This window comes from Trachypithecus francoisi, unplaced genomic scaffold, assembly GCF_009764315.1.
Source record: "Trachypithecus francoisi isolate TF-2019V2 unplaced genomic scaffold, Tfra_2.0 Lachesis_group1, whole genome shotgun sequence".
Taxonomy (NCBI): Eukaryota; Metazoa; Chordata; class Mammalia; order Primates; family Cercopithecidae; genus Trachypithecus; species Trachypithecus francoisi.
Window position 1 is genome coordinate 57,775,105 of NW_022681454.1, and position 22,298 is coordinate 57,797,402.

General features: G+C 37.1%; 1 protein-coding gene across 1 annotated transcript in view; it reads left to right on the forward strand.

Annotated features, from left to right (window-relative positions):
• CDKL2 (cyclin dependent kinase like 2) overlaps positions 1–22,011 on the forward strand; it is a 48,924-nt gene extending 26,913 nt beyond the window's left edge. The window contains exons 7-14 of the mRNA XM_033214414.1: positions 575–663; positions 2,663–2,798; positions 3,634–3,935; positions 4,529–4,622; positions 8,543–8,666; positions 8,891–8,997; positions 17,531–17,619; positions 19,356–22,011. Coding sequence (XP_033070305.1) covers positions 575–663; positions 2,663–2,798; positions 3,634–3,935; positions 4,529–4,622; positions 8,543–8,666; positions 8,891–8,997; positions 17,531–17,578 — 900 coding nt within the window. The 3' untranslated portion in view covers positions 17,579–17,619; positions 19,356–22,011. The remainder of the gene's footprint in view (positions 1–574; positions 664–2,662; positions 2,799–3,633; positions 3,936–4,528; positions 4,623–8,542; positions 8,667–8,890; positions 8,998–17,530; positions 17,620–19,355) is intronic.
• The last annotated feature ends 287 nt before the right edge of the window (positions 22,012–22,298 follow it).

A 22,298-nucleotide genomic window follows, 5' to 3' on the forward strand; every position in this document is an offset into this window, starting at 1 on the left:
AGAGCTAGAACTTGATCAGAATCAGGTTTATTTTTTGGCAGCACTACTTCATAGGAGGTTTGCGTATTTCCATATAGAGACACTGAATGTTTGGTGGTCTTTTTGTGATACTAGCAACCATTGATGGTCATTGTCTAGATTTGTGCTTTGTTCTTTATCCTTGATTATAGATGTGTAAAGTACATTGGTGTGCAAGTGTGGTGGATTGCACTGGTAATCTCAGCATTTTGGGAAGCTGAGGAGGGTGGATAGCTTGAGCCCCGGAGTTCGAGACCAGCTTGGGCAACATGGCAAAACCCTGTCTCTACAAAAAATACAAAAATTAGCTGGGTGTGGTGGTGCATACCTGTGGTTCCAGCTACTCAGGAGACTGAGGTGGAAGGATCATCTGAGCCTAGAGAGGTCATGGCTGTGGTTGAGTAGTGATCACACCAGCCTGGGTGACAGAGTGAGACCCTGTCTTAAAAAAAAAAAAAAAATCATTGACTATAAAGAGGAGTTTTTTTCATATTTGTAAATTTAAATGTAGGTAGTTTTTCTTTGATATGAACTCTAGGTGTTCTTAATTTTTCAGAAATGCTTACATATTGACCCTGACAAAAGACCCTTCTGTTCTGAGCTCCTACACCATGATTTCTTTCAAATGGATGGATTTGCTGAGAGGTATAGTACTTACCCATGTTTTTCAGGCCATACCAACCTAGGGTTAAAGTAAGTCTTCCACAATAGTCACAAACAGCACTTCTCTTATTTCTGTTCCCACCTACTTTGCAGGATCTCAGATATCTACCACCCTACCCCCATATTCCCTTAGCAATAATGCAGTTCCTAGGGGTGGTCTCCTACATTTACTAAATTAGTGCTCTTGGTTTTCATGAAGCAGTCACTTTATGCTCTTCTTTCTGTCTCCCTGTGGTGACATCTACCAGTTAGGTCATTGATTTCTATGTTGCTACCAACTGTGTGATGCCATCATCTTAGATGCTGATGTAGTTACAAAAGTGCCATCTTCTGTTGCTGCCAAACTCATATCACACCAAGTCCTTTGATACTGCTGACACTGCTGATGTGTTGGAGACACAGTGCAACTGACAAAACACAGAATAGTGAGATGAGTGGCAGTAACGTGTAGCTTAATAAAAGATAGCTAGGTCTTCCTATTTGCTTCTGTACTCAATTAGTTGTGATATGTTGTTTTTGTGGAAGTATATGAAGAAACTCTGGACTCAAGTAAGTAGATAATGGTGGGTATTCTTTGATTCTATACAAAAACTCTGATACCATAGCAAAACTTGACAGTGGTAGTTGCTTTTCTTTTTTTTTTTTTTGAGATGGAGTTTCGCTCTTGTTGCCCAGGCTGGAGTGCACTGGTGCGATCTTGGCTCACTGCAACCTCTACCTCCTGGGTTCAAGCGATTCTCTTGCCTCAGTCTCCTGAGTAGCTGGGATTCTGGTATGTGCCAACACAGCTGGCTAATTTTGTGTTTTTAGTAGAGATGGGGTTTCTCCATGTTGGTCAGGCTGGTCTCAAAACTCCTGACCTCAGGTGATCCGCCCGCCTGGGCCTCCCAAAGTGCTGGGATTACAGGTGTGAGCCACTGTGTCCGGCCCAGTGGTGGTTTCTTAAAGGCTGGTTGCATTGCGGAATCTGAAACCATATCATTGAATTTTTCTTCCTTTGTTAAATTAAAATCCATTTGTTTGTCTTTCCTTTTTAATGAATCTTTTACCCATGCATGCTTTTGTAATATCATGCTTTAGTGATTTGGAAAATATTAGTTTGCTAAGTTATGCAGATCTTAAAAATATTGACATATTTCTTGTACAGCATCAAAAATTACATTCTATCTCATAAAAGTTTGTGAGTTTTGGGAAGCTATTAAGCTCACAGTAGTGGATACAAGTTTAACAGAATTGTAATTTTTGCATACAATTTTGAATTTTATCATTGACACAGTAAGTTCAGTTTTCCTTGAAGTGACAAGATCACTTTATTTGTTAAAAGAAAATGTTTCCCATAGAACCAAAGTCTTAATAATCATAGTTTTTCTGTCAGTGTTTCTTTCAAGTAAAAATATCTAGTTTAGTTTGTATCACAAATAATTACACAAGCATTTTTCTTAAGACAACCATAGTATTTTGGTTTGTAGCAGAGGTGCTTTATGTATGTTCTCATTTTGTCACACAGACGATAAAAGAAGGATGCGTTTAAGAGTTTGGCTTTAACTAAGTTAATACCTTTTTGCTGCTTCATCAGAGACATTCTTAAGCAAGACTGCCTTAAAAAAAAAAAAAAGGCAACTGAGAATGTGTGGCTGTCAAGAAAGTAATGACTGCTAGTACATTTTGGTTTTGCTGCTTTGATTCTTGGTAAGGTGTCAGCAGTTTTATCCACCACTGCTTTTGTGTTAACGTGGTAAGAAAGACAAACATCTTTATGTTAAAATAATTAGCGTTGACCTTGTGAACCTTGTGAAGGTTCTTAGGGATCCCCAAAGATCTACACACCGTCCTTTCCAAACTGCTGATCTAGGCCAGGATTTTTCTCATTTTTAATAACATAGACTAGTTTAATATTCGGTTTTAAAAAAATAAATCTCTTGAAAGTCAATTTTTTTGTAGGTTTATCCATGTCTTACGATTTTATTATATTTTTATGTAGGTTTTCCCAAGAACTACAGTTACAAGTACAGAAAGATGCCAGAAATATTTCTTTGTCTAAAAAATCCCAAAACAGAAAGAAGGAAAAAGAAAAAGATGATTCCTTAGGTGAAGAGAGAAAAACACGTGTGGTACAGGTAAATGTTCATGTTTCACATTTTTAATTTAATATACTTATTTTTTTAATTTGTTGAGAAAAATGATGATTTTGAAATAAGTTTTCTGAGCAGTGAGTATATTGTTAACTTTTAGTTTAGTTGTAAAAATATATCTTCTCAATAGATATTACCTGTTTAGAAAACTTAGCATATCATGTTTTGAGTGTTAGGTGCCAGACTGTGCAACAGTGCTTAAATCACATTCATCCAAGAACATCTAGACATGTGTTTCATGCACACATACACACACAGACACATGGAACAAACAACCCTCACCCTACTTACCTTTCTTAAAGGATATGAGTGAAAAATATTGTTTGTAGAAATTTATATAAAGTAAAGCATTTGAAAAGTGAGATTTGGATACTTAACTTAGGTTCGCTTTTCCTAGTAAATTACCCAGGATCTGTTCTTGATAAGGTAATTCAAATCTACCACCAATCCACTCATATGAAGTACACCAAAAGAAGAAAGAGTTATCAGTTTTGTGTTCCCTGACTCTGAATATGTAAGAACAAAAGTGGCATTCTTGATTCTTCTTCCATGAGATTTTCCACTGATGTGTGTGTATGTGTGTGTGTGTATTTCTGAGTGAGCTGTGTGAATTGCATTTCCATTCTTTTCATATTTTCCCAATAACTATCTGAATAAGAATCTGGCTTTAATTTTAATCCCTTAGGTAGAATGAAGAAAACAGGTTGAAAAAGGTGATACTTATGATATTCTGCTCTATTTGACAAGTACTTTATAAGAAGAGGTGAATTTTTGTTCTCTTCAGATCATTAACCTTATTAATATTTTTATTAATGATCAGGATACCAATGCTGATCCCAAAATTAAGGATTGTAAACTATTTAAAATAAAAGGCTCAAAAATTGATGGAGAAAAAGCTGAAAAAGGCAATAGAGCTTCAAATGCCAGCTGTCTCCATGACAGTAGGACAAGCCACATCAAAATAGTGCCTTCAACAAGCCTCAAAGACTGCAGCAATGTCAGCGTGGACCACACAAGGAATCCAGGCGTGGCAATTCCCCCGCTTACGCACAATCTTTCTGCAGTTGCTCCCGGTATTAATTCTGGAATGGGGACTCCGACTCTACCAATTCAGAGTTACAGGTATGAATTAGCAAAATAAGACCAAAAAATTGTTTAAGGATATATTTGCAAATTGCAAGGGTTTGTCAATTCATCCACATTGTTTTTATTCTCAGAATTCTGGATGCTATTCATTCTTGTCAGGTAGTTGTTTCAAAAGACTTTTTGGCTGTGTGATGAAAATTATTAGCATTCGATCAAAACAATTCACCTAAGTCCTGAGAAAGCAGGGTTTTATTCCTTAAGGTGAAGAGAATCTACAGCTATATACTCTAATAATGTGAAAGCAGGTTGTCATAGTAAAAGAGAATTTTGGGGTGGTTGCTGCTGCATGGTGTGACTGTGAGCCTATAGTAGTATAAGGAAGCTCTATTTGGGAATTTTGCTGAAAGGAGGGTAATGTATTTGGTAGGACTTGGGGGCTGGTGGGAGGCATGAGGGTAGTGTTAAAGAATAGAATGTTTCACCAGATTTATGCGCATTGTATATTTGAGAATAGACATTACATTCTGGTTAAACTGCTTGCTAGTTGGTGCTGTGTCATTTGGTTTTGTGCTTGAAAAAATAATTATTGCTGGTTCTAACCTAAAAACATTTTTTTTTTTTTGTTACAGAGTGGATGAGAAAACTAAGAAGTGTTCTATTCCGTTTGTTAAACCGAACAGACATTCCCCATCAGGCATTTACAACATTAATGTGACCACATTAGTAAGTAAGCAGTTCTCAGTAGTAGAAGAGCAAACACCAGTCAGCTCTAGACTTTTATTAAAATTAAATATGATAGTGAAGAACTGAGAATTTTATTTGGATACACATAAAGTGAAACCTTAATTGTGCATATATTATCCCAACCTATCATAGCCATAAACGTGAAATTCTGAAAGTTTAAATTTTTATAAGTCTGAAAACTCCTTCCTTCCTTCCCTCCCTCCCTCCCTCCCTCCCTCCCTTCCTTCCTTCCTTCCTCCCTCTCTCCCTCCTTCCCTCCCTGCCTCCTTCCCTCCCTCCCTTCCTTCCTCTCTTTCTTTTTTTTTTTTTTCACGGAGACTTGCTCTGTCACTCAGGCTATGGTGCAGTGGCGTGATCTTGGCTCACTGTAACCTCCACCTCCTTGGTTTAAGCAATTCTCCTGCCTCAGCCTCTTGAGTAGCTGGGATTACAGGTGCCTGCCACCACACCCAGCTAATTTTTGTATTTTTGGTAGAGACAGGGTTTCACCATCTTGGCCAGGCTGGTCTCGAACTCCTGACCTTGTGATCCACCTTGCCTTGGCCTCCCAAAGTGCTGGTATTGCAGGCATGACCCATCTGTGCCTGGCTTGTTTTATTTTTTCTTTAGTAACATAGTAAATTTTCTCACCTTGATGATTGCTGATCAGTTCTTTTTTAGAGTAGATGAGAATTATAAATTGACTTATCTCACTCACACCAGATTTTTGGTTGCTGTATTCTATTGGCCGGAGATGGTAGCACACATCTGCAATCCCAGCACTTTGGGAGGCTGAGGCAGGAGGATAGTTTGAGCCCAGGAGTTTGAGACAAACTTGAGCAACATGGCAAGATCCTGTCTCTACAAAAATTTTTTAAAAAAATTAGCTGGGTATGGTGGCACATGACTGTAGTCCTAGCTACTTGGGAGGCTAAGATGGGCGGACCTGGAAAGTTGAGGATACAGTGGTAAGCTGTGGCTGTGATTGTGCCCCAGCACCTCAGCCTGGGTGACAGACCAAGACCCTGTCTCACAAAAAAAAAAAAGAAAAAGAAAGAAACGATTCTATTTATTTATATAATAAATATTTATCAATCATTTATTATGTGTGAGACCCTGGAAATAAATAAATCTTTCTTTTCAAGGACTTCATGATCTAGAGGATCAGCAAATTAAAGCATAGTATCATATTGTATTTTGAGATAGCACAGGAAGGAGCATTATTATTCTCTCGGCATGACATCCAGAATGTTTCTCTTTTAAAGTTAGGTGAAACCCTCATCATTCTTCTGCTCAACATACTCCATTAGCTTCTTATCTCTAAGGAAAGGCCAAAGTCCTTACAGGGTCTATAAGTGCCTGCATGATTGACTCCACCCAGCCCTCTATCCCATCCCCACCTACTCTTTCTCCATCAATCTGTTCTACCATGCTGATTTCCTTGTTATTCCTGGAACATGGTCAGACATACTCCCACCTTTGGGTTTTTGCACTTGCTATTTCTTTTGCTTTAGAACATTCTTCCCCCAGATAATCCAATGGATTTACTTTTTCTCTTCCTTAGTTCACATGAAACCTTATTGTGAAGTCTTGTAGCTCATTATGCCTCCCTTTATGTTCCATGCCTTCTCCTTGCTTATTTTTTTCCATTGCATTTACCTGACATCGTCTATGTACTCTTATTTGTATATTGTCTGTCTCCCCCGACTAGAATGTAAGCTTCCAACATATATATATATGTATGTTTTTTCGAGACAGAATCTCACTGTGTTGCCCAGGCTGGAGTGCAGTGGCATGATCTCGGCTCACTGCAACCTCCGCCTCCCTGATTTGAGCGAGTCTCCTGCCTCAGCCTCCCGAGTAACTGAGATTACAGGCACCCGCCACCACACCCAGCTAATTTTTGTATTTTTAGTAGAGGTGAGGTTTCTCTATGTTGGCCAGGCTGGTCTCAAACTCCTGACCTCGGGTGATCTGCCCACCTTGGCCTCCCAAAGTACTGGGATTACAGGTGTGAGCCACCATGCCTGGCCTAAAATTTAAAAATGAATTCAAACTACCAGGTTAACATATTCAAAGACTGAAAATAAAACACATAATAAGTATTTATAATAATATATTTATTCACATCTTAGAATGGGGGCATAAAACATGGGAGAGAGGTATTGACCTACAACCTACAAGTTGAAGAAAATCTAGGCTTTTCTCTGCTTGCATTAATTTTCATTAAGGAAAGACTCCACACTGAATGAATGAATGCTTTTCACAACAAAGGGAGGTATGGATGTATTCCCAAAGGAGTATTTGTGTGTGTGTGTGTGTGTGTGTGTGTGTGTGTGTGTGAGACAAATTTCCCTTCTCTACTTCTCTCACTATCTTCAGAGCTGAAAAATACAGCCTTTTCATCTCTCTCATGATTTGGGCATTGTATTTGTTTTTCTTTTAATTATTCTTAGTTTATAATTTCTGTGCTTATAATACTTTCTTTTTTGGTTTCTTTGTGGATATTTGTGTTTTAAAATCCTGATTTGCTTTGGAAGATTATTTTATTCAGGAAGGCTTTTCAAAACAGCTGGTTCAATACCATTTTGCCAGAACTGATATCAACCTGCTTTCAGGTATTGCATAATCAATGCTGGCTGATAATTTTAGATCTGATTTATTCTTGTTTGGAAGAGTTAATTTATTCTTCTTTGGAAGAGGTAATCAAGAAAGGAGGTGAAGATTAGGAGGGTGAAGACCCAGTGGAGTCTTTCCTTAATGAAAATTAATGCAAGCAGAGCTAAGCCTAGACTTTCTTCAACTTGTATGTTAAAGATCAGTACCTCTCTCCCATGTTTTATGCCCCCATTCTGATGTGTGAATAAATTATGTGTTTTATTTTCACTCTTTGAATGTGTTAATCTGGTAGTTTAAATTCATTTTTAAATTTTACTTTTAATACTTGCATATAGTTTTCTTGAACTATTTTATTTTAAAGCCAACTTGAACCAATAGCCTTAGTGCTTGTTCTATGAAAAGAGTAAGCAGAAACATCCAAAAGAAAGAAACTCAAAAGCTCACTGCAGGACTCGTGAAGAATTTCTGGCAGCCAGAATGGCCTAACTCACAGAATATTAAGTTTGAGGCATCAAGGAACCTCAATAACCTAATGTCATTATACATATGCTTGTGTGTGTGTAGTTCATTATACATACATACGAATACAGGGTTTCTGTGATTCTCGAATGAAAAATATTGGAAAAGTGTCAAATTTATAAGGATGCAGAATTGAAGTGCTGCTGCTATTCCTCACTATTTTTTCTGACTTTATCCAACTGTGAAATAATAGTACTAAGAAAGATTAGGAAAATAATTGAAGTTATAATTCTTCACTTAATAAATTGTATTCCTAGGAGGATAGTATTATATTCTAACTCTGAGGAGCAAGACAAGGACAAATATAGAAAAATGAATAACAAAATTATATTGGGAAAGTGAAAAATAAGCTAGGGGGAGATGTGATATACATGTGAAGATAAACTGTTCAAAATTTATGAAGACAACAGCAACTATTTGCTGAAAAGCCTAGGAAGTGTTGTAAGGCCCCACCTTGCTGGCCTGAAGAACCAGGGCATCAATGCCCATCTTTTAACCTTTTACTACTTACTGGGACTTACACACTGATAATTGGCAAAGGGAGAAGGAGAAACTCATCGCAATCAAGTTATCTACTTGTTAGCAATTTTAATGAATTTAATGAGGAAGACATTTGAAATAATTGGATGAAATTTTTTTCTATTATTAATGTCCTTCAAATTTTTTATTATAGACGTTCAATTTCACAAATTTTAGGATATGAACATAGGAGTTACAAAAGAACGAAAGCCTAGCTAACCTTGAAAATAATTCTTTTTTGTTGACTATGTTGATGATATTAGGTCTCTAGTGAAAAAAGCCTCTTTCGGACAAGTAAGAAAAGAAGAGAGTACTCCAGGACAGATGTCCATTTGCCTGAACTAAACTATAATCATCTCCCTGAACTAAGAGCATTGGAAGGCACAGGTATGTTAATAGTGCCTTTACTTTGTATAGTCTGTTTAGATTATTTAAAATGTATGTTAAATAAACAGAATTTAAAAATAAAAATTCATAGTCACTTTACATATTTAAGTATGTAAATACCTATTATAATAAGTACATACTGAGTAACAAGTAGAGAATGTCAAAAGCTAAAAACTAACAAAATGTCTAATTATTTCACTGTGTTTATGGTCATTTTTATCTAGCTCGAAATTCCAGGCTAACAAAGAAAGAGAGCAAAATTCTTTCAAAATCTCGAATTCCTTCTCTGGCCGCTATTGACCTGCACACCCCCAGTATTACATTACATCAGGTACAGAAATACTCTTTATAGGATGGACAGAACTCGGGTCTCTCTCATACTTACTAGTAAAGTATTTTAGGGAGAGTTTGCTCTTAAGAATTGTGAAGGTTTATTGGTGGGATCTATGACATTTCGCTTGCTAAAGTTTGTTTGATTCATCGCACTTAGTACCTTTATTACATATATATTTACATAAATGTTTCCTAACTTGCCATAATACTTTTTTTTTTTTTAGAGACATAGTCGTGTTCTGGTGCCCAGGCTGGAGTGCAGTAACGTCATCCTAGCTCACTGCAGTCTCAAACTCTTGAGCTTAAGCAATCCAACTACCTCAGCCTCCCAAATAGCTGAGATTACAGGCATGCACCACCATATCCAACTAATTTTTAAATTTTTTTGTAGAGATGAGGCTTTGCTATGTTGCCTGGGCTGGTCTCAAAACTCCTGGCCTCAAGTGATCCTTCTGCTTTAGCCTCCCAAAGTGTTAGAATTACAGACATGAGCTATGGCTACTGGCCAGTAATCCATTTTTTATAGATTAAAAATGTGTGTGTCTGGGTATGCAGCCTAGCTACAGTTTTTGTTAACTACTGGGTTTATTTATTTATTTTATAGTTCATAGTATTTCACTACATTAACTCCAAAGTTATAAACACCCTACCTTTCAAAGAGAGAAACTCTGGAATTGTTTTTATTCTTTCAAAATAGATGATCTGTTTGACATATTTTCCCCAACACAATCCATTTTATCCATGTTAAAGATTTGCTATTCCATATAGTCATTTTTTTCTATCATTGCTCTTAACTTTTCAGAATATATGTGTTTCTATTACTTTTATATCAACAGCCATATCAGTCATTTTTACACTGAAAAATTTGGCAAACTTAAATCTCCTGAGCCAACCATAACTAGCTACAAACTTTGGCTATGGACATTGTACTTTCCTTTTACTGCTTCAGACAGATTTTTCACCTTTGCTTGAAGCTAGACAACTTTTGTTTTAGAATTATTTCTCCATCCTCATTATTAACACATTTCCATTTCATAGAGAGTTCCTGTATGTTGTTCCTTATCCATGGTGATGCTTTTTCCACTGTTAACTCTTTTTTTATTTTTATTTTTTGAGACAGAGTCTCACTTTGTCACCCAGGATGGAGTGCAGTGGTGCAATCTCAGCTCACTGCAACCTTTGCCTCTCAGATTCAAGTGATTCTTGTGCCTCAGCCTCCTGAACAGCTGGGTTTACAGGTGCGTGCCACCACACCTGGCTGATTTTTGTATTTTTAGTAGAGGCAGGGTTTCACCATGTTGGCCAGGCTGGTCTTGAACTCCTGACCTCAAGTGATCCGCCTGCCTCAGCCTCCCAAAGTGCTGGGATTATAGGTGTGAGGCATTGCCTCCGGCCTCACTGTTCACTCTTTAATAGTTCTGTAGAGCTCTACAAAGGAGTAGTGTCACTGAGGATAACAAATTGTCTAGAGATGCTGAGGAAAGGATTTATTGCTGTGATTGCTTTGCCTTATCTCTTGCCAACAATTTCTATAGCACCATTTAATTAAAACTGAACAAATTCCTGTCACATGAAGATTAATCACTGTCACAGATTCCACATTTAGGAACCATAGAGTAACAATACATTTCTTATATACTTCTTTACTTCTTCTTTTTTGAGACAGAATTTTGCTGTGTCATCCAGGCTGGAGTGTAGTGGCACCATCATGGCTTACTGCAGCCTTGATCCCCTGAGTTTAAGTGATCTTCCCATCTCAGCTTCCTGAGTAGCTGGGACTACAGGCGTGCACTAACACATCTGGCTATGAGCCACTGTACCTGGCCTCTTTTTTTTTTCTTTGGACACGTGGTCTTGCTATGTTGCCCAGGCTGTAGTGTAGTGGCATGCTCATAGCTCACGGCAGCCTTGAACTCTTGGGCTTAAGCCATCTTTCCACCTCGGTCTCCCAAGGAGCTGGGACTACAGGTGCAGGCCACCACTCCTAGCTAATACAATTTTTTTTTAGAGGTGGAGTCTATTTACCTATTTATCCGTTTTCCAGCTGAGGGACAGTTGAGTTGTTTGCAGTTTTTGACAATTAAATGTAAAGTGTTATAAACATTTGTAAATGTGTTTTTTGTGTGTGAATATATAGTTTCACATTTAGTTGGTAAATACCTGAAAATGGATTTGCTGGATCATTTGGTAAGTATATGTTTAACTTTATAAGAAACTCAAATTTTTCCAAAATGACTACACCATTTTGTATTTCAACCAGCAATGCATAATAATTTCAGTTGTGCCTTATCCTCACTAATACTTGGTATTGTCAGTTTAATTTTAGCCATTCTAATAGGTGTGAAGTGGCATCTCATTGTGGTTTTAATCTGTATTTGACAAAGATGTTGAGAATCTTTTCATGTGCTTATTTGTACATGAAATAACTGTATATCTTCTTTGATGAAATATCTGCTCAAATCTTTTGCCCATTTTTAATGGTTGGTGTTGTTTTCACATTGTTGAGTCATTATTTATTTTGATGTTCAAACTAGTCCAGTTTTTCTAGTGGGACCCCCTTCAAGGTAGCTTCTGTCTCCTTTTGATATGTCCTCATTATTCTTTGAGGAATTCCTTGCTATCTGGTGCAACAGATAATGCAGATTGATTTGTACCAACCTGGAATCAGCCATTTCTCTAAGGATCCCTAGTTTCCTTTAGTAGAAAATTATATTTAGAAATTAAGATCTGGGCTCTAGGTGTGTTCATTGATTTGGGGGGAGTCATTGTTCCAAGGCCCTCTTAGTGGACAGAGCTAGGTACATAGACATATGTACATACATACACATTTACTATGAGTTTATTTCTATTTCTACCTATGGTTACTGAAATTGACAAAGATACCCCTAATTGTAATCCAACACCTAGAGTTTGGTCTAGTTTACTATTCTCTTCTTTAACAGTGAGAAATTTAGCTGTATGTTATTCCATATATAATTTAATATATGTACTTATTTGATTAATTATTTTATATATATGTAACCTCCTATTACTGCTACTATGATTTCCCTTTGTTGGAAAAGGTATATTTGTCATGTTTTAACATTGAGGTTTTGTTAGCTGCATAAAACAAGTTGAGCAGTGGTCTCTCTTTATTTCCTGAAAAGGTTTAATAAGTTGGTGTTATTTGTTCCTTGAATGATTAATAGAATTCTCTGGTGAAGCCATCTGTCCCAAAAGCTTTATTTTGGGGAAAGTTTTGGATAATTTTTTTTTTTTTTTTTTGAGATGGAGTTTGGCTCTTGTTGCCTAGGCTGGAGTGCAATGGTGCGATCTTGGCTCATGGCAACCTCCGCCTCCTGGGTTCAAGCAATTCTCCTGCCTCAGCCTCCCAAGTAGCTGGGATTACAGGCAAATGCCACCACGCCCGGCTTATTTTGTATTTTTAGTAGAGAAGGGGTTTCTCCATGTTGGTCAGGCTGGTCTTGAACTCCCGACCTCAGGGAATCTGGCCACCTTGGCCTCCCAAGGTGCTGGGATTACAGATGTGAGTCACCGTTCCCAGCCTGATTTCAATTTCTTTAAAAGATACAATGCTATTCAAATTTTCTGTTTCTTCTTGTGTCTCTTTTGAAAGGTTGTATTTTTTAATCCTTTTGTTCGTGTCATACAATTTTTAAAATTTGTTGGCATGACATTGTTCATAGTATTCTCTTATTGTCCTTTTGTTTTTGTTTTTGTTTTTGAGATGGAATCTTGCTGTGTCACCCAGGCTGGAGTACAGTGGCACAATCTCAAGTCACTGCAACCTCTGCCTCCTAGGATTAAGCGATTCTCCTGCCTCAGCCTCCCGAGTTAACTGGGATTACAGATATGAGCCACTACACTCAGCTAATTTTTGTATTTTTAGTAGAAACGGGGTTTCACCATGTTGGCCAGGCTGGTCTCAAACTTCTAACTTCCAGTGATACATCCACCTCAGCCTCCCAAAGTGCTGGGATTACAGGCGTGAGCCATTGCACCTAACCTCTTATTGTCCTTTTAATATCTGTAAGGACTGTGATGATTATTCCTTATTTATTTTTACTTTATTATGTTCACTTTCTTTTTCTTGATCAGTATAGTTAGGAGTTTGTCAATTTTGTTGTGTTTTTCAACAAAATCAAGCCTTTGGCATTGTTAATTTCCTCTGTTAGCTGTCGGTGCCCTATTTTTATTGATGTCTCCTCTTAGTTTTTCCCTTTTACTTACTTTGGGTTTATTCTGCTCAATTTTTCTAGGTTCTTAAGGAAACTCATCACTTGGTCACTTAGATTTTTTTTTTTTTGGTAATGTAAGCATGTAAAGCTACACATTTTCCTCTAAGCACTGTTTTACCTTCAACCCACAGCTTTTGATATGTTGTATTTTCGTTTCTATGCTTATTGAAATCTACAAAGATTCCTTTAATTTGAATCCAACATCACAGAGTTTGGTCTAGTTTACTATCCTCTTCTTTGAGAGTGAGAAAATTAGCTGTATGTTATTCTATGTATAATTTAATATATTTACTTATTTGATTAATTATTTTGTATATATCTAACCTCCTATTACTGCTACTATAATTTCCTTTTTTAAAAAAATATATCTTTGTCATGTTTTAATATTAAGGTTAGTCCAGGCTGGGTGCAGTGGCTCATGCCTGTAATCCCAGCACTTTGGGAGACTGAGGCGAGCGAATCACGAGGTCAGGATATCAAGACCATCCTGGCTAACATGGTGAAACCCCCGTCTCTACTAAAAATACAAAAAAATTAGCCAGGCTTGGTGGTGGGCGCCTGTAGTCCTAGCTACTCGGGAGGCTGAGGCAGGAGAATGATGTGAACCTGGGAGGCAGAGCTTTCAGTGAGCCAAGATCGCCACTGCACTCCAGCCTGGGGGACAGAGCTAGACTCCGTCTCAAAAAAAACAAACAAAAAAAAGTTAGTCCATACATTTTCTTTTTTTTTTTTGAGACGGAGTCTTGCTCTGTCGCCCGGGCTGGAGTGCAGTGGATCTCAGCTCACTGCAAGCTCCGCCTCCCGGGTTTACACCATTCTCCTGCCTCAGCCTCCAGAGTAGCTGGGACTACAGGAGTGAGCCACGACACCTGGCTGCTTTATGTATTTTAAATCTCTGTTATTAGGTATTTGCACAAGATTGTTTTGTCTTTCTGATACATTGTCCCTTTTCTGATTATGAAATGCCTCTCTTTATCTCTGGTAGTGGTCTGTGCTTTGAAGTCTGTTTTATCTGATATTAAAATAGCCATTCCAAACTTCTTATACGTATGTTTGCATAGTAAATCTTGTTGATTTCATTTACTTTCACCCTATCTGGTTTTTATATTTATATTTAAAGTGTTTCTTTCACAGACAGCATATAAGTAGGATCTTTCCTTTGTATACATTGTGTCAGTCTTTGCCTTTTAATTGGAATGTGTATTCATTTATTATTTCTGCTACCTTAGAGATATGGTAGTCCCCCCTTATCTATAGTTTTGCTTTCTGCGTTTTCAGTTACCTATGGTCAACTGTGGTCTGAAAATGTTAGTGGAAAGTTCCAGAAATAAACTGCTCTTGAGTTTTAAATTGCACACCATTTTGAATAGCCTGATGAAATCTCGAGCTGTCCGGCTCTGTTCTGTTTGGGACATGAATCGTCCCATTATCCCGTGTATCCATGCTGTATACATATGCTACCTACCCTTTTATTGCTTAGTAGCTGTCTAGGCTTTCAGATAAAAAAAAATACAATACTATATATTTAGGGCTTGGTACTATCTGAGGTTTCAGGCATCTGCTGGGGGCCTTGGAACATATCCCTCATGGATGGGGGGGACTACTTAACACACTAAATTAATATCCATTTATTATCTCAGTTTCTGAGTCAGAAGCTTGGGCATAGCTGCTTCTCTGCATGAGTCTCACAGGTGGAACTCAAGGTGTCTGCAGGGCTGCATTATTTTCTGGAGGCATTAGGGGAGAAACCATTTCCAGGCTCACTTAGGTTGTTGGGCTAATTTAGTTCCATATGGTTGTAGGGCAGAAGTCCTTATTTCCTTGTTGGCTAACAGCTGGGGGTTGTTCTCAGCTTCTAGATGCCACCCGCATTCCTTGGCTCATGGCCCACTTCCTCTGCCTTCAAAACCAGCAACAGTGGTCAAATCTCTCTTACACTTGAATCTCTCTGACCACTCCTTCTGCCTCATCTCTGACTTACTCTGATGCTAAGAGCTCACATGATTACACTGGGCCCACAAAGATAATCTATCCTAATTAGTAACATTTAACAGCTAATTAGTAACAACAGCTAATTAGTAATATTTATTCCATGTACAAAGTCCCTTCATATCAGTACTGAAATTAGTTTGATTAACTAGCTAGGGACAGGAATCTTAAGGGCATAGCTTTACAATCCTGCTGACCACAGAATGTTTAGACCATTAACATTTAATGTGATAATTGATGTTTTTGGATTTAGTCCTATCTTTTTATTATTTGTTTTCTGTTTGCTCCTGTTTTTCCTTTCCAGTTTTCTTTTGTTTTTGAATAGTTTTAGTATTTTTTCAGCAATATCTTTTTATATTTTTTTTAGTGATTGCTCGAGGAATTACAATATACATCGCTAATTTTTCATAGTCTACATTGTACCCCTTGAAATAAAAAGTAGGAACTGCCCATCCATTTCTCCATCATCCAGGAAAGATGTTGGTTCTGAGGCTGACATACCTATAAAGGACGGTAACTACCATGGCTTCCAGCGCTTTGGCAAAACCTCAGCTGTGTGATCTTCTGGCCAAATGTCTGTGATTTCATATTGTTGGAACCTTTATTGTATCCCTGGGGGTTGCAGCTATCTGTAAGATTGCTGTGGCTGAAGCAAGAAAGAAGACACATGCAGATTTCTACAGAAATTATGATTCTGTGAAAGATTTGGAGGAGATGGGGAAGGCTGGTATCTTTCAGAATACAAAGTGATTTTGGAATGCAAAGGATTTCTTTGGGTTGAATTACCTAGAAGTTTGTCACTTACCTGTGTTCCTGAACTATGAAACATGAATATGTGGTCTAAGAAATAATTTCTCTTGATAAATAATTAACAACAAAAGAAGTAGGAACCTTGCAAACGTATTCCCCTCTCCCCAGTTTGCACTTTATGTTAGAACTTCATATGTACTACATTTATATGTCTTCAGAACCCCAAATGCATTATATGTTTTACTTTAAACAGTCATAAATATTTTTAACAATTTATTTAAAAAAAGTTGTCTTTTATATTTACCTAGCTCTTTACCGTTTCTGTTGGTCTCTCTTTTTCCCTAGATTCCAGTTGTCCTCTGGTATTATTTTCCTTCAGCCTGAAAAACTTCTGTTAGCATTTCTTGCAGAGCCGGTCTGATGGTGACAAATGTTCTTAGTTTTTCTTCATTTGAGAATGACTTTATTTTACTTTAATTCTTGAATTATATTTTATTGGATATGGAATTTGGGTTGACATGTTTGTTTTGTTTTGTTTTGTTTTGTTTTCCTCTCAGCATGATAAAGATGTGATTCTTCTGTCTTGTGATCTCTGTAATTTCTAGTGGGAAATTCTCAGGCATTTGAATTGTTTCCCTATACGTAATGTTTCATTTTCCTCTAGTTGCTTTCAAGATTTAATTTTTATCTTTTCTTTTCATTAGCTTAAATATGATGTATTTAGACATAGTTTTCTTTGAGTTTATCCTGTTTGGGGTTTGACAGCCTTTTTGAATCTGTAAACTTACATATTTTACCAGATTTGGGAAGTTGTTGGTCATTGTTTTTTTGAAATATTTTTTTTTCTGCCATAATCTCTCACCTCTCCTTCTGAGAGTCTAATGAAATGTATGGTGGACCATTTAGTATTTTCTCATAGGTTCCCGAGACTCTGTTCACTTTTTCCTAAACTTTTTTCTTTCTATTCTTCAGTTTGGGCCATTTCTATACATCTATCCTCAAGTTCTCTGACTTTTTACTTTATCATCTTCATTCTGCTATTAAGCCCATCCAGTGAGATTTTAAAATTTCAGATACTGTACTTTTTAGTCCTAAAATATACATTTGACTCCCTTTTATAGTGTCTATTTCTCTGCTAAGAATTCCTATCCCTTCATCCATTTCAAGTATGTTTTCCTTTACTTCATGTAGCAGAGTTATAAGGGCTGCTTCAAAGTCTTTATATGATGGTTCCAACAGGTTTTTGTTTTTGTATTTTTGTAATAAGTAGAGATGGGATGTAGTGGGCTTACACTGCCATAGCAGATCAGAATTATCTTTTAACATGTGCATAAACTAAGATCAAAGAATAACATCCACTCAACAGTAATGTTTGGTACTAAAAAAAAGGAAAAGAATAATGTCCTCTTACTTCATTCTTTTCCAGGTAGGCAACTTAAGCTATGAATAGTTCATTCTAAACATCTAATATTTGAACACATAGAATTGAAATTTTGGGGAAGTGGAACTTTTGCAATTACTGTGAACCTATGATGCTCTGTTATTAATTTACAGGTATCAGGACCTCCCCTGTCAGATGATTCAGGGGCTGATTTGCCTTAAATGGAACACCAGCACTGAGAACCATTTTGGTTCTGAACTGGGTAGGTGTGATTTCCCATACTTAAAGCCGTGCAGCCTTTTCACGGGTACTATTTTGTGGCTTGCTGAAGACCAGTTTTTCAGCTGAAACCTCCAGTGATTGATTCCATGAGAACTTCTGATAGAGAAAGAGCTGTGCCACTTAGAAAACCAGAGGTAGTATTTATCTCTGAGATGAAATCCCTTTTCATAGAGCATATATCTCTTGCTCTTAAACTAATCTCCTGCATTTTATTGGATATAGTAATGTGAATTTTGGGTGACAAGTGCTCAAGAAAGATATATACCTATCTCCCTTATCAGTCATTTGCCCTGTGGGCCTGTAAAGCAAGATTGATTGATTATAGTCATGCCTCACTTAATGTTCTGAGAGATGCATCCTTAGGTGATTTCACTGTTATGCTAACATCACAGTCTACTTACCCAAAGCTAGATGATATAACCTACTATACTCCTAGGCTATATGGTACAGCCTATTGCTCCTCAGCTACAAACCTGTATAGCATGTTACTGTGCTGAATACTGTAAGCAATTGTAACACAATGGTAAGTATTCATATATCAAAACATAGAAAAGGTAATGCATTGCACTATGATGTTATTGTGTCTATGATGTCACTAGGCAATAAGAATTTTCAGCTTCATGATAATCTATGGGACTACCATTGTATATGCAGCCCATTGTTGACCTAAACATTGTTATGTAGTGCATGACTATAGTTGGCAATATTTTTCCCAATAAGGAGAGATCAGTGCTATACCAAATTATTGACTTCCTTTTAAATATAACTTTTTTAGTGTTAAAAAACCAAAACAAAAATCAGACTTTTTTTTTTTTTGAGATGGGATCATACTGTGTTGTCCAGGCTGGAGTTCAGTGGCGTGATCTCGGCTCACTGCAATCTCTGCCAACTAGGCTGAAGTGATCCTCCCACCCCAACCTCCTCAGTAGCTGGGACCACAGGTGTGTGCCACAAAGCCCGCCTAATTTTTTGTATTTTTGGTAGAGACAGGGTTTCACCATGTTGCCTAGGGTGGCCTCAAACTCCTGAGCTCAAGTGATCTGCCCACCTTGGCTTCCCTAAGTGCTAGAATTAGAGGTGTGAGCCACCGTGTCTGGCCAATCAGACCATTTTGAGTGATAATTTATTTGCTCAAGCAAGTCATTCAATGTTTAATATCTCATTAACTATATAAAATATTATGATGATAAATTCCCACATTCTCGTAACTTTTTTTTTTTTTGAGACGGTGTCTTGCTCTGTCAACCAGGCTGGAGTGCAATGGCGCGATCTCCGCTCACTGCAACCTCCACCTTCCGGTTCAAGCGATTCTCCTGCCTCAGCCTCCTGAGTAGCTGGGATTACAAGCACGGGCCACCATGCCCGGCTAATTTTCTTGCATTTTTAGTAGAGACGGGGTTTCTCCATGTTGGTCAGGCTGCTTGAACTCCCAACCTCAGGTGATCTGCCCGCCTTGGCCTCCCAAAGTGTTGGGATTACAGGCGTGAGCCACCGCGCCTGGTCATACACATGATAGTTTTGATTGGTAATTATTCTAAAGATTGTCTTAAAAATTAGCTGTTGACACATCTAATTGAAATCTAAGGTTTTCTTAAACTGCATAGTACCCACCAATATTATCAATATGTGCAATGTGAGAAAGCAAGTGAGATAGAAATTAATTTTTAGAAAGATTTTATGTAAAATAGTTGATGGTATATCCTCCTGTGCTTTTAGATGCTGCTCTTGCACTTGAGATGACATCTTCTTGCAGCAAGAGTGCTGATATCCCAAGAGGAGAGATTCATGGTTTTGATCATTTCCTTCTGAACTGCCTGCATTTTCTAAGGAAGGCCTTCTAGAAGAAGGAAAGACAAAGACTTCCAAATGTTTCAAAGGAAGATTGAACAAATGGCCCTCCTCAAATGTTATCCCATTACCTTTCACGTCCACCGATGCTATTTCAAGATATATCCAGTGGAAGAACAGTGATATGGTTCTTGTTACATGAATGTGTATTTACTATTAGGAGATTGTATATTTTAAGTTACCCATGATTAAAAGTGAGTTAAAAAGGGGGACAGAGAGAAATATTATAAATGGCCACGTTACTCATGCATTGAACTTTGTGTGTTTTCTGTATAAATGTGTACATTTATTTAGGAGTGGGTTTGGTGAGGGTAGGTGATAATGAGGATCAGTTGAAGGAAATTGAAGAAACTAGGATCAGTAAGAGAAACTGTTTGCTTTGCCCGAATTTAACTATGAAAACACACTTAAAAATCTTACATGTTTCTAGATATTAAGGGAATATGTAACTCCTGTCCATGGGTAGACATGTATCTTTGGTTTCTGTACTTATTGTTGATGTTCTATCAGTATATTATGAGACTCTGGCTTTTCTGCTGATCTTCTAAGAACCACACTAATGCAAGCTTGACAGAGAAACCTCTTTCGAATGACTTACTACAACTCTGGCATTGGTTAGTTCTCTGTATTGTAAGATTCTGGTGCTAATGTTCCATACGGAATTGATCAGGACTGATTACTCTTCTGTGAACCAATTGCTATTGAACCACCCAGCTGAAGAGGCTTTGGGGAGAGAATGTTCATGATTATGGACTCCACTTTTGTCCCCTAGTAGTTTAAGGGTGATGCTAGAATCCAGAGAAGTTCCTGTCTCCTTGTGACCTCAAACACTTAGGCCTTCTCAAAAACTTTCCGCCAAGGTGCAAAATCATTTACCTACATTCCACACATCTTTTCCAATGCATGGATCCAGAACTTTTTAGGTGGGAAGAATAAACCGAGTTGGCTACAGGTTCTTGATTTCTGGGTTTCTAGCCATGCTCTGCTTTATCATTTTAGAGAATGGTTGTTTAAGGAATCAGAATTTGTGTGAGTTTTTTTTTGCCTTAACCAGTTAATAGTGTGTTGCTTTTTTTCCAAAGCCATTGACTAGAACTTAGCTGAAGAATTTAACTAGGACTTTTCTTTTTTACTCTGAGGAGCTTAATATTGAAATTCTGACCTTGGATATTTAAGCCTCAAAAGAGTAGGACATTCAAGAGGAGGCAAATAAGGGGTTTCAATGTACAAGTCTATTTGGTGGTTAAATTAAAATTTGGTCTTGATTTAAAAGCTCTACTTTTAATCTGTGACCAGGTGTTTGACTATATTAGTATGGCTAACATGCTGAAAAAACTAGGGTATCAACATTAATAGGCTTCATATTAAAATGTTACTATTTTATTTTTACTTTGAAAAACACTGCCAGTAGATTCTGCAGCATGGCAAGCAGGTAATACTTAAAGCCAAATGGCGCTTTGGCTTATTTCAATGCTATTTTTATGTAAAGATCAGTGTGAACATATCAGCTCAATGGTTGAGGTTCTAGAATCAATTACCTTACAGTTTTTATACTAGCTTTTGATATCTTTTGCCTATTAAAATACCTTGTGAACTTTAGGATTAAGGAACTAAAAATTATTTACTACAAGTTCAAGTTACGACTTGAGAATCGTATCTAATTAGAACTGTGGCAGAACTACTAGAAAAAGAAGATTCTGCAAATTGGTTTCAGTGATTCTTGATGTAATCACAATCATCAACAATAATAGATATTGAACCAAATTGATCCTTTTTTTAAGTTTAAGGTTATTTAGTTTCTCTTGCAAGGATATGATTTAGTCACACACTATAGGGAATATGTGTATGTACTGTTGGGGAGCAGTGGGCTTGCTGTGTGTATGTATGTTTTAAAATTAATAAATATTATCTTACTGGGCTCCATAGATGGTTTTAGTTTAGATTAATTAAGAGGCTATAAATAATATATACACTACTGTATGATATTTAACAAATAAGTTTGAAATCTGTTAATTCTTCTTGAAAACTTTGGATGTAGGGGTGACAAGCTAATTTTCTTATATAGCTGGTGATATAAGCAGCATGGTCATAAAACAACATTTCTTGTAAAGACTAACTGGTAAAAGTTGTGACAGAACCTGGTTTTCCTGACCGAGAATCCCTTGCTTGCTTAGAATATCTGACTTCCCATTGAAATGGAACATAGAAAATGTGTTTTCTTATGTGACTTTCATTATTGGTTCCTTTATCTTAGTGGTGCTAAAATATAAGGCTGGACTTGTAATATACTATGTATTAGACTAGATTGAAAAATGTGATCGATTTGTTTTCTAAGCCCTCCTCTATATAACTGAACCACGGTCAGGGGATTAGAGAAGAAACAGAGCACTGCTCCTAAGACTTTAGGCTAGTCTTAGTGAAATGGACTAAATGAATTTTTCTGTTGTTTTTTGCATTAAGTGTTTTTGCACTAGAAGAGGGTGCTTAACACTCCTCTATATGAATAAAAAATTATGTTCTCACATTGTTTTCTCAAGGGTCTTATTTTTTCTGTTGATAGCTTCAGACATGAAATAACTTGAAAATGTAATTAATGTACAGCATATTTTTTCTTAACATGCCTTCTGAGAAGTAAGTACCTTATGTTATCACTCGTGGGTAACTTGTGTTTTGTGTTTATAGATATTTGTGGATATCTGATGTTGAATATATTCTGAGAAATTTTATTTTAAAACAAAAACCTATCCACAAAACAGCATTTTTCTTTGTGTTCAGTGAAAATTTAGTTTTGCCCATTGCACATTCTTAATT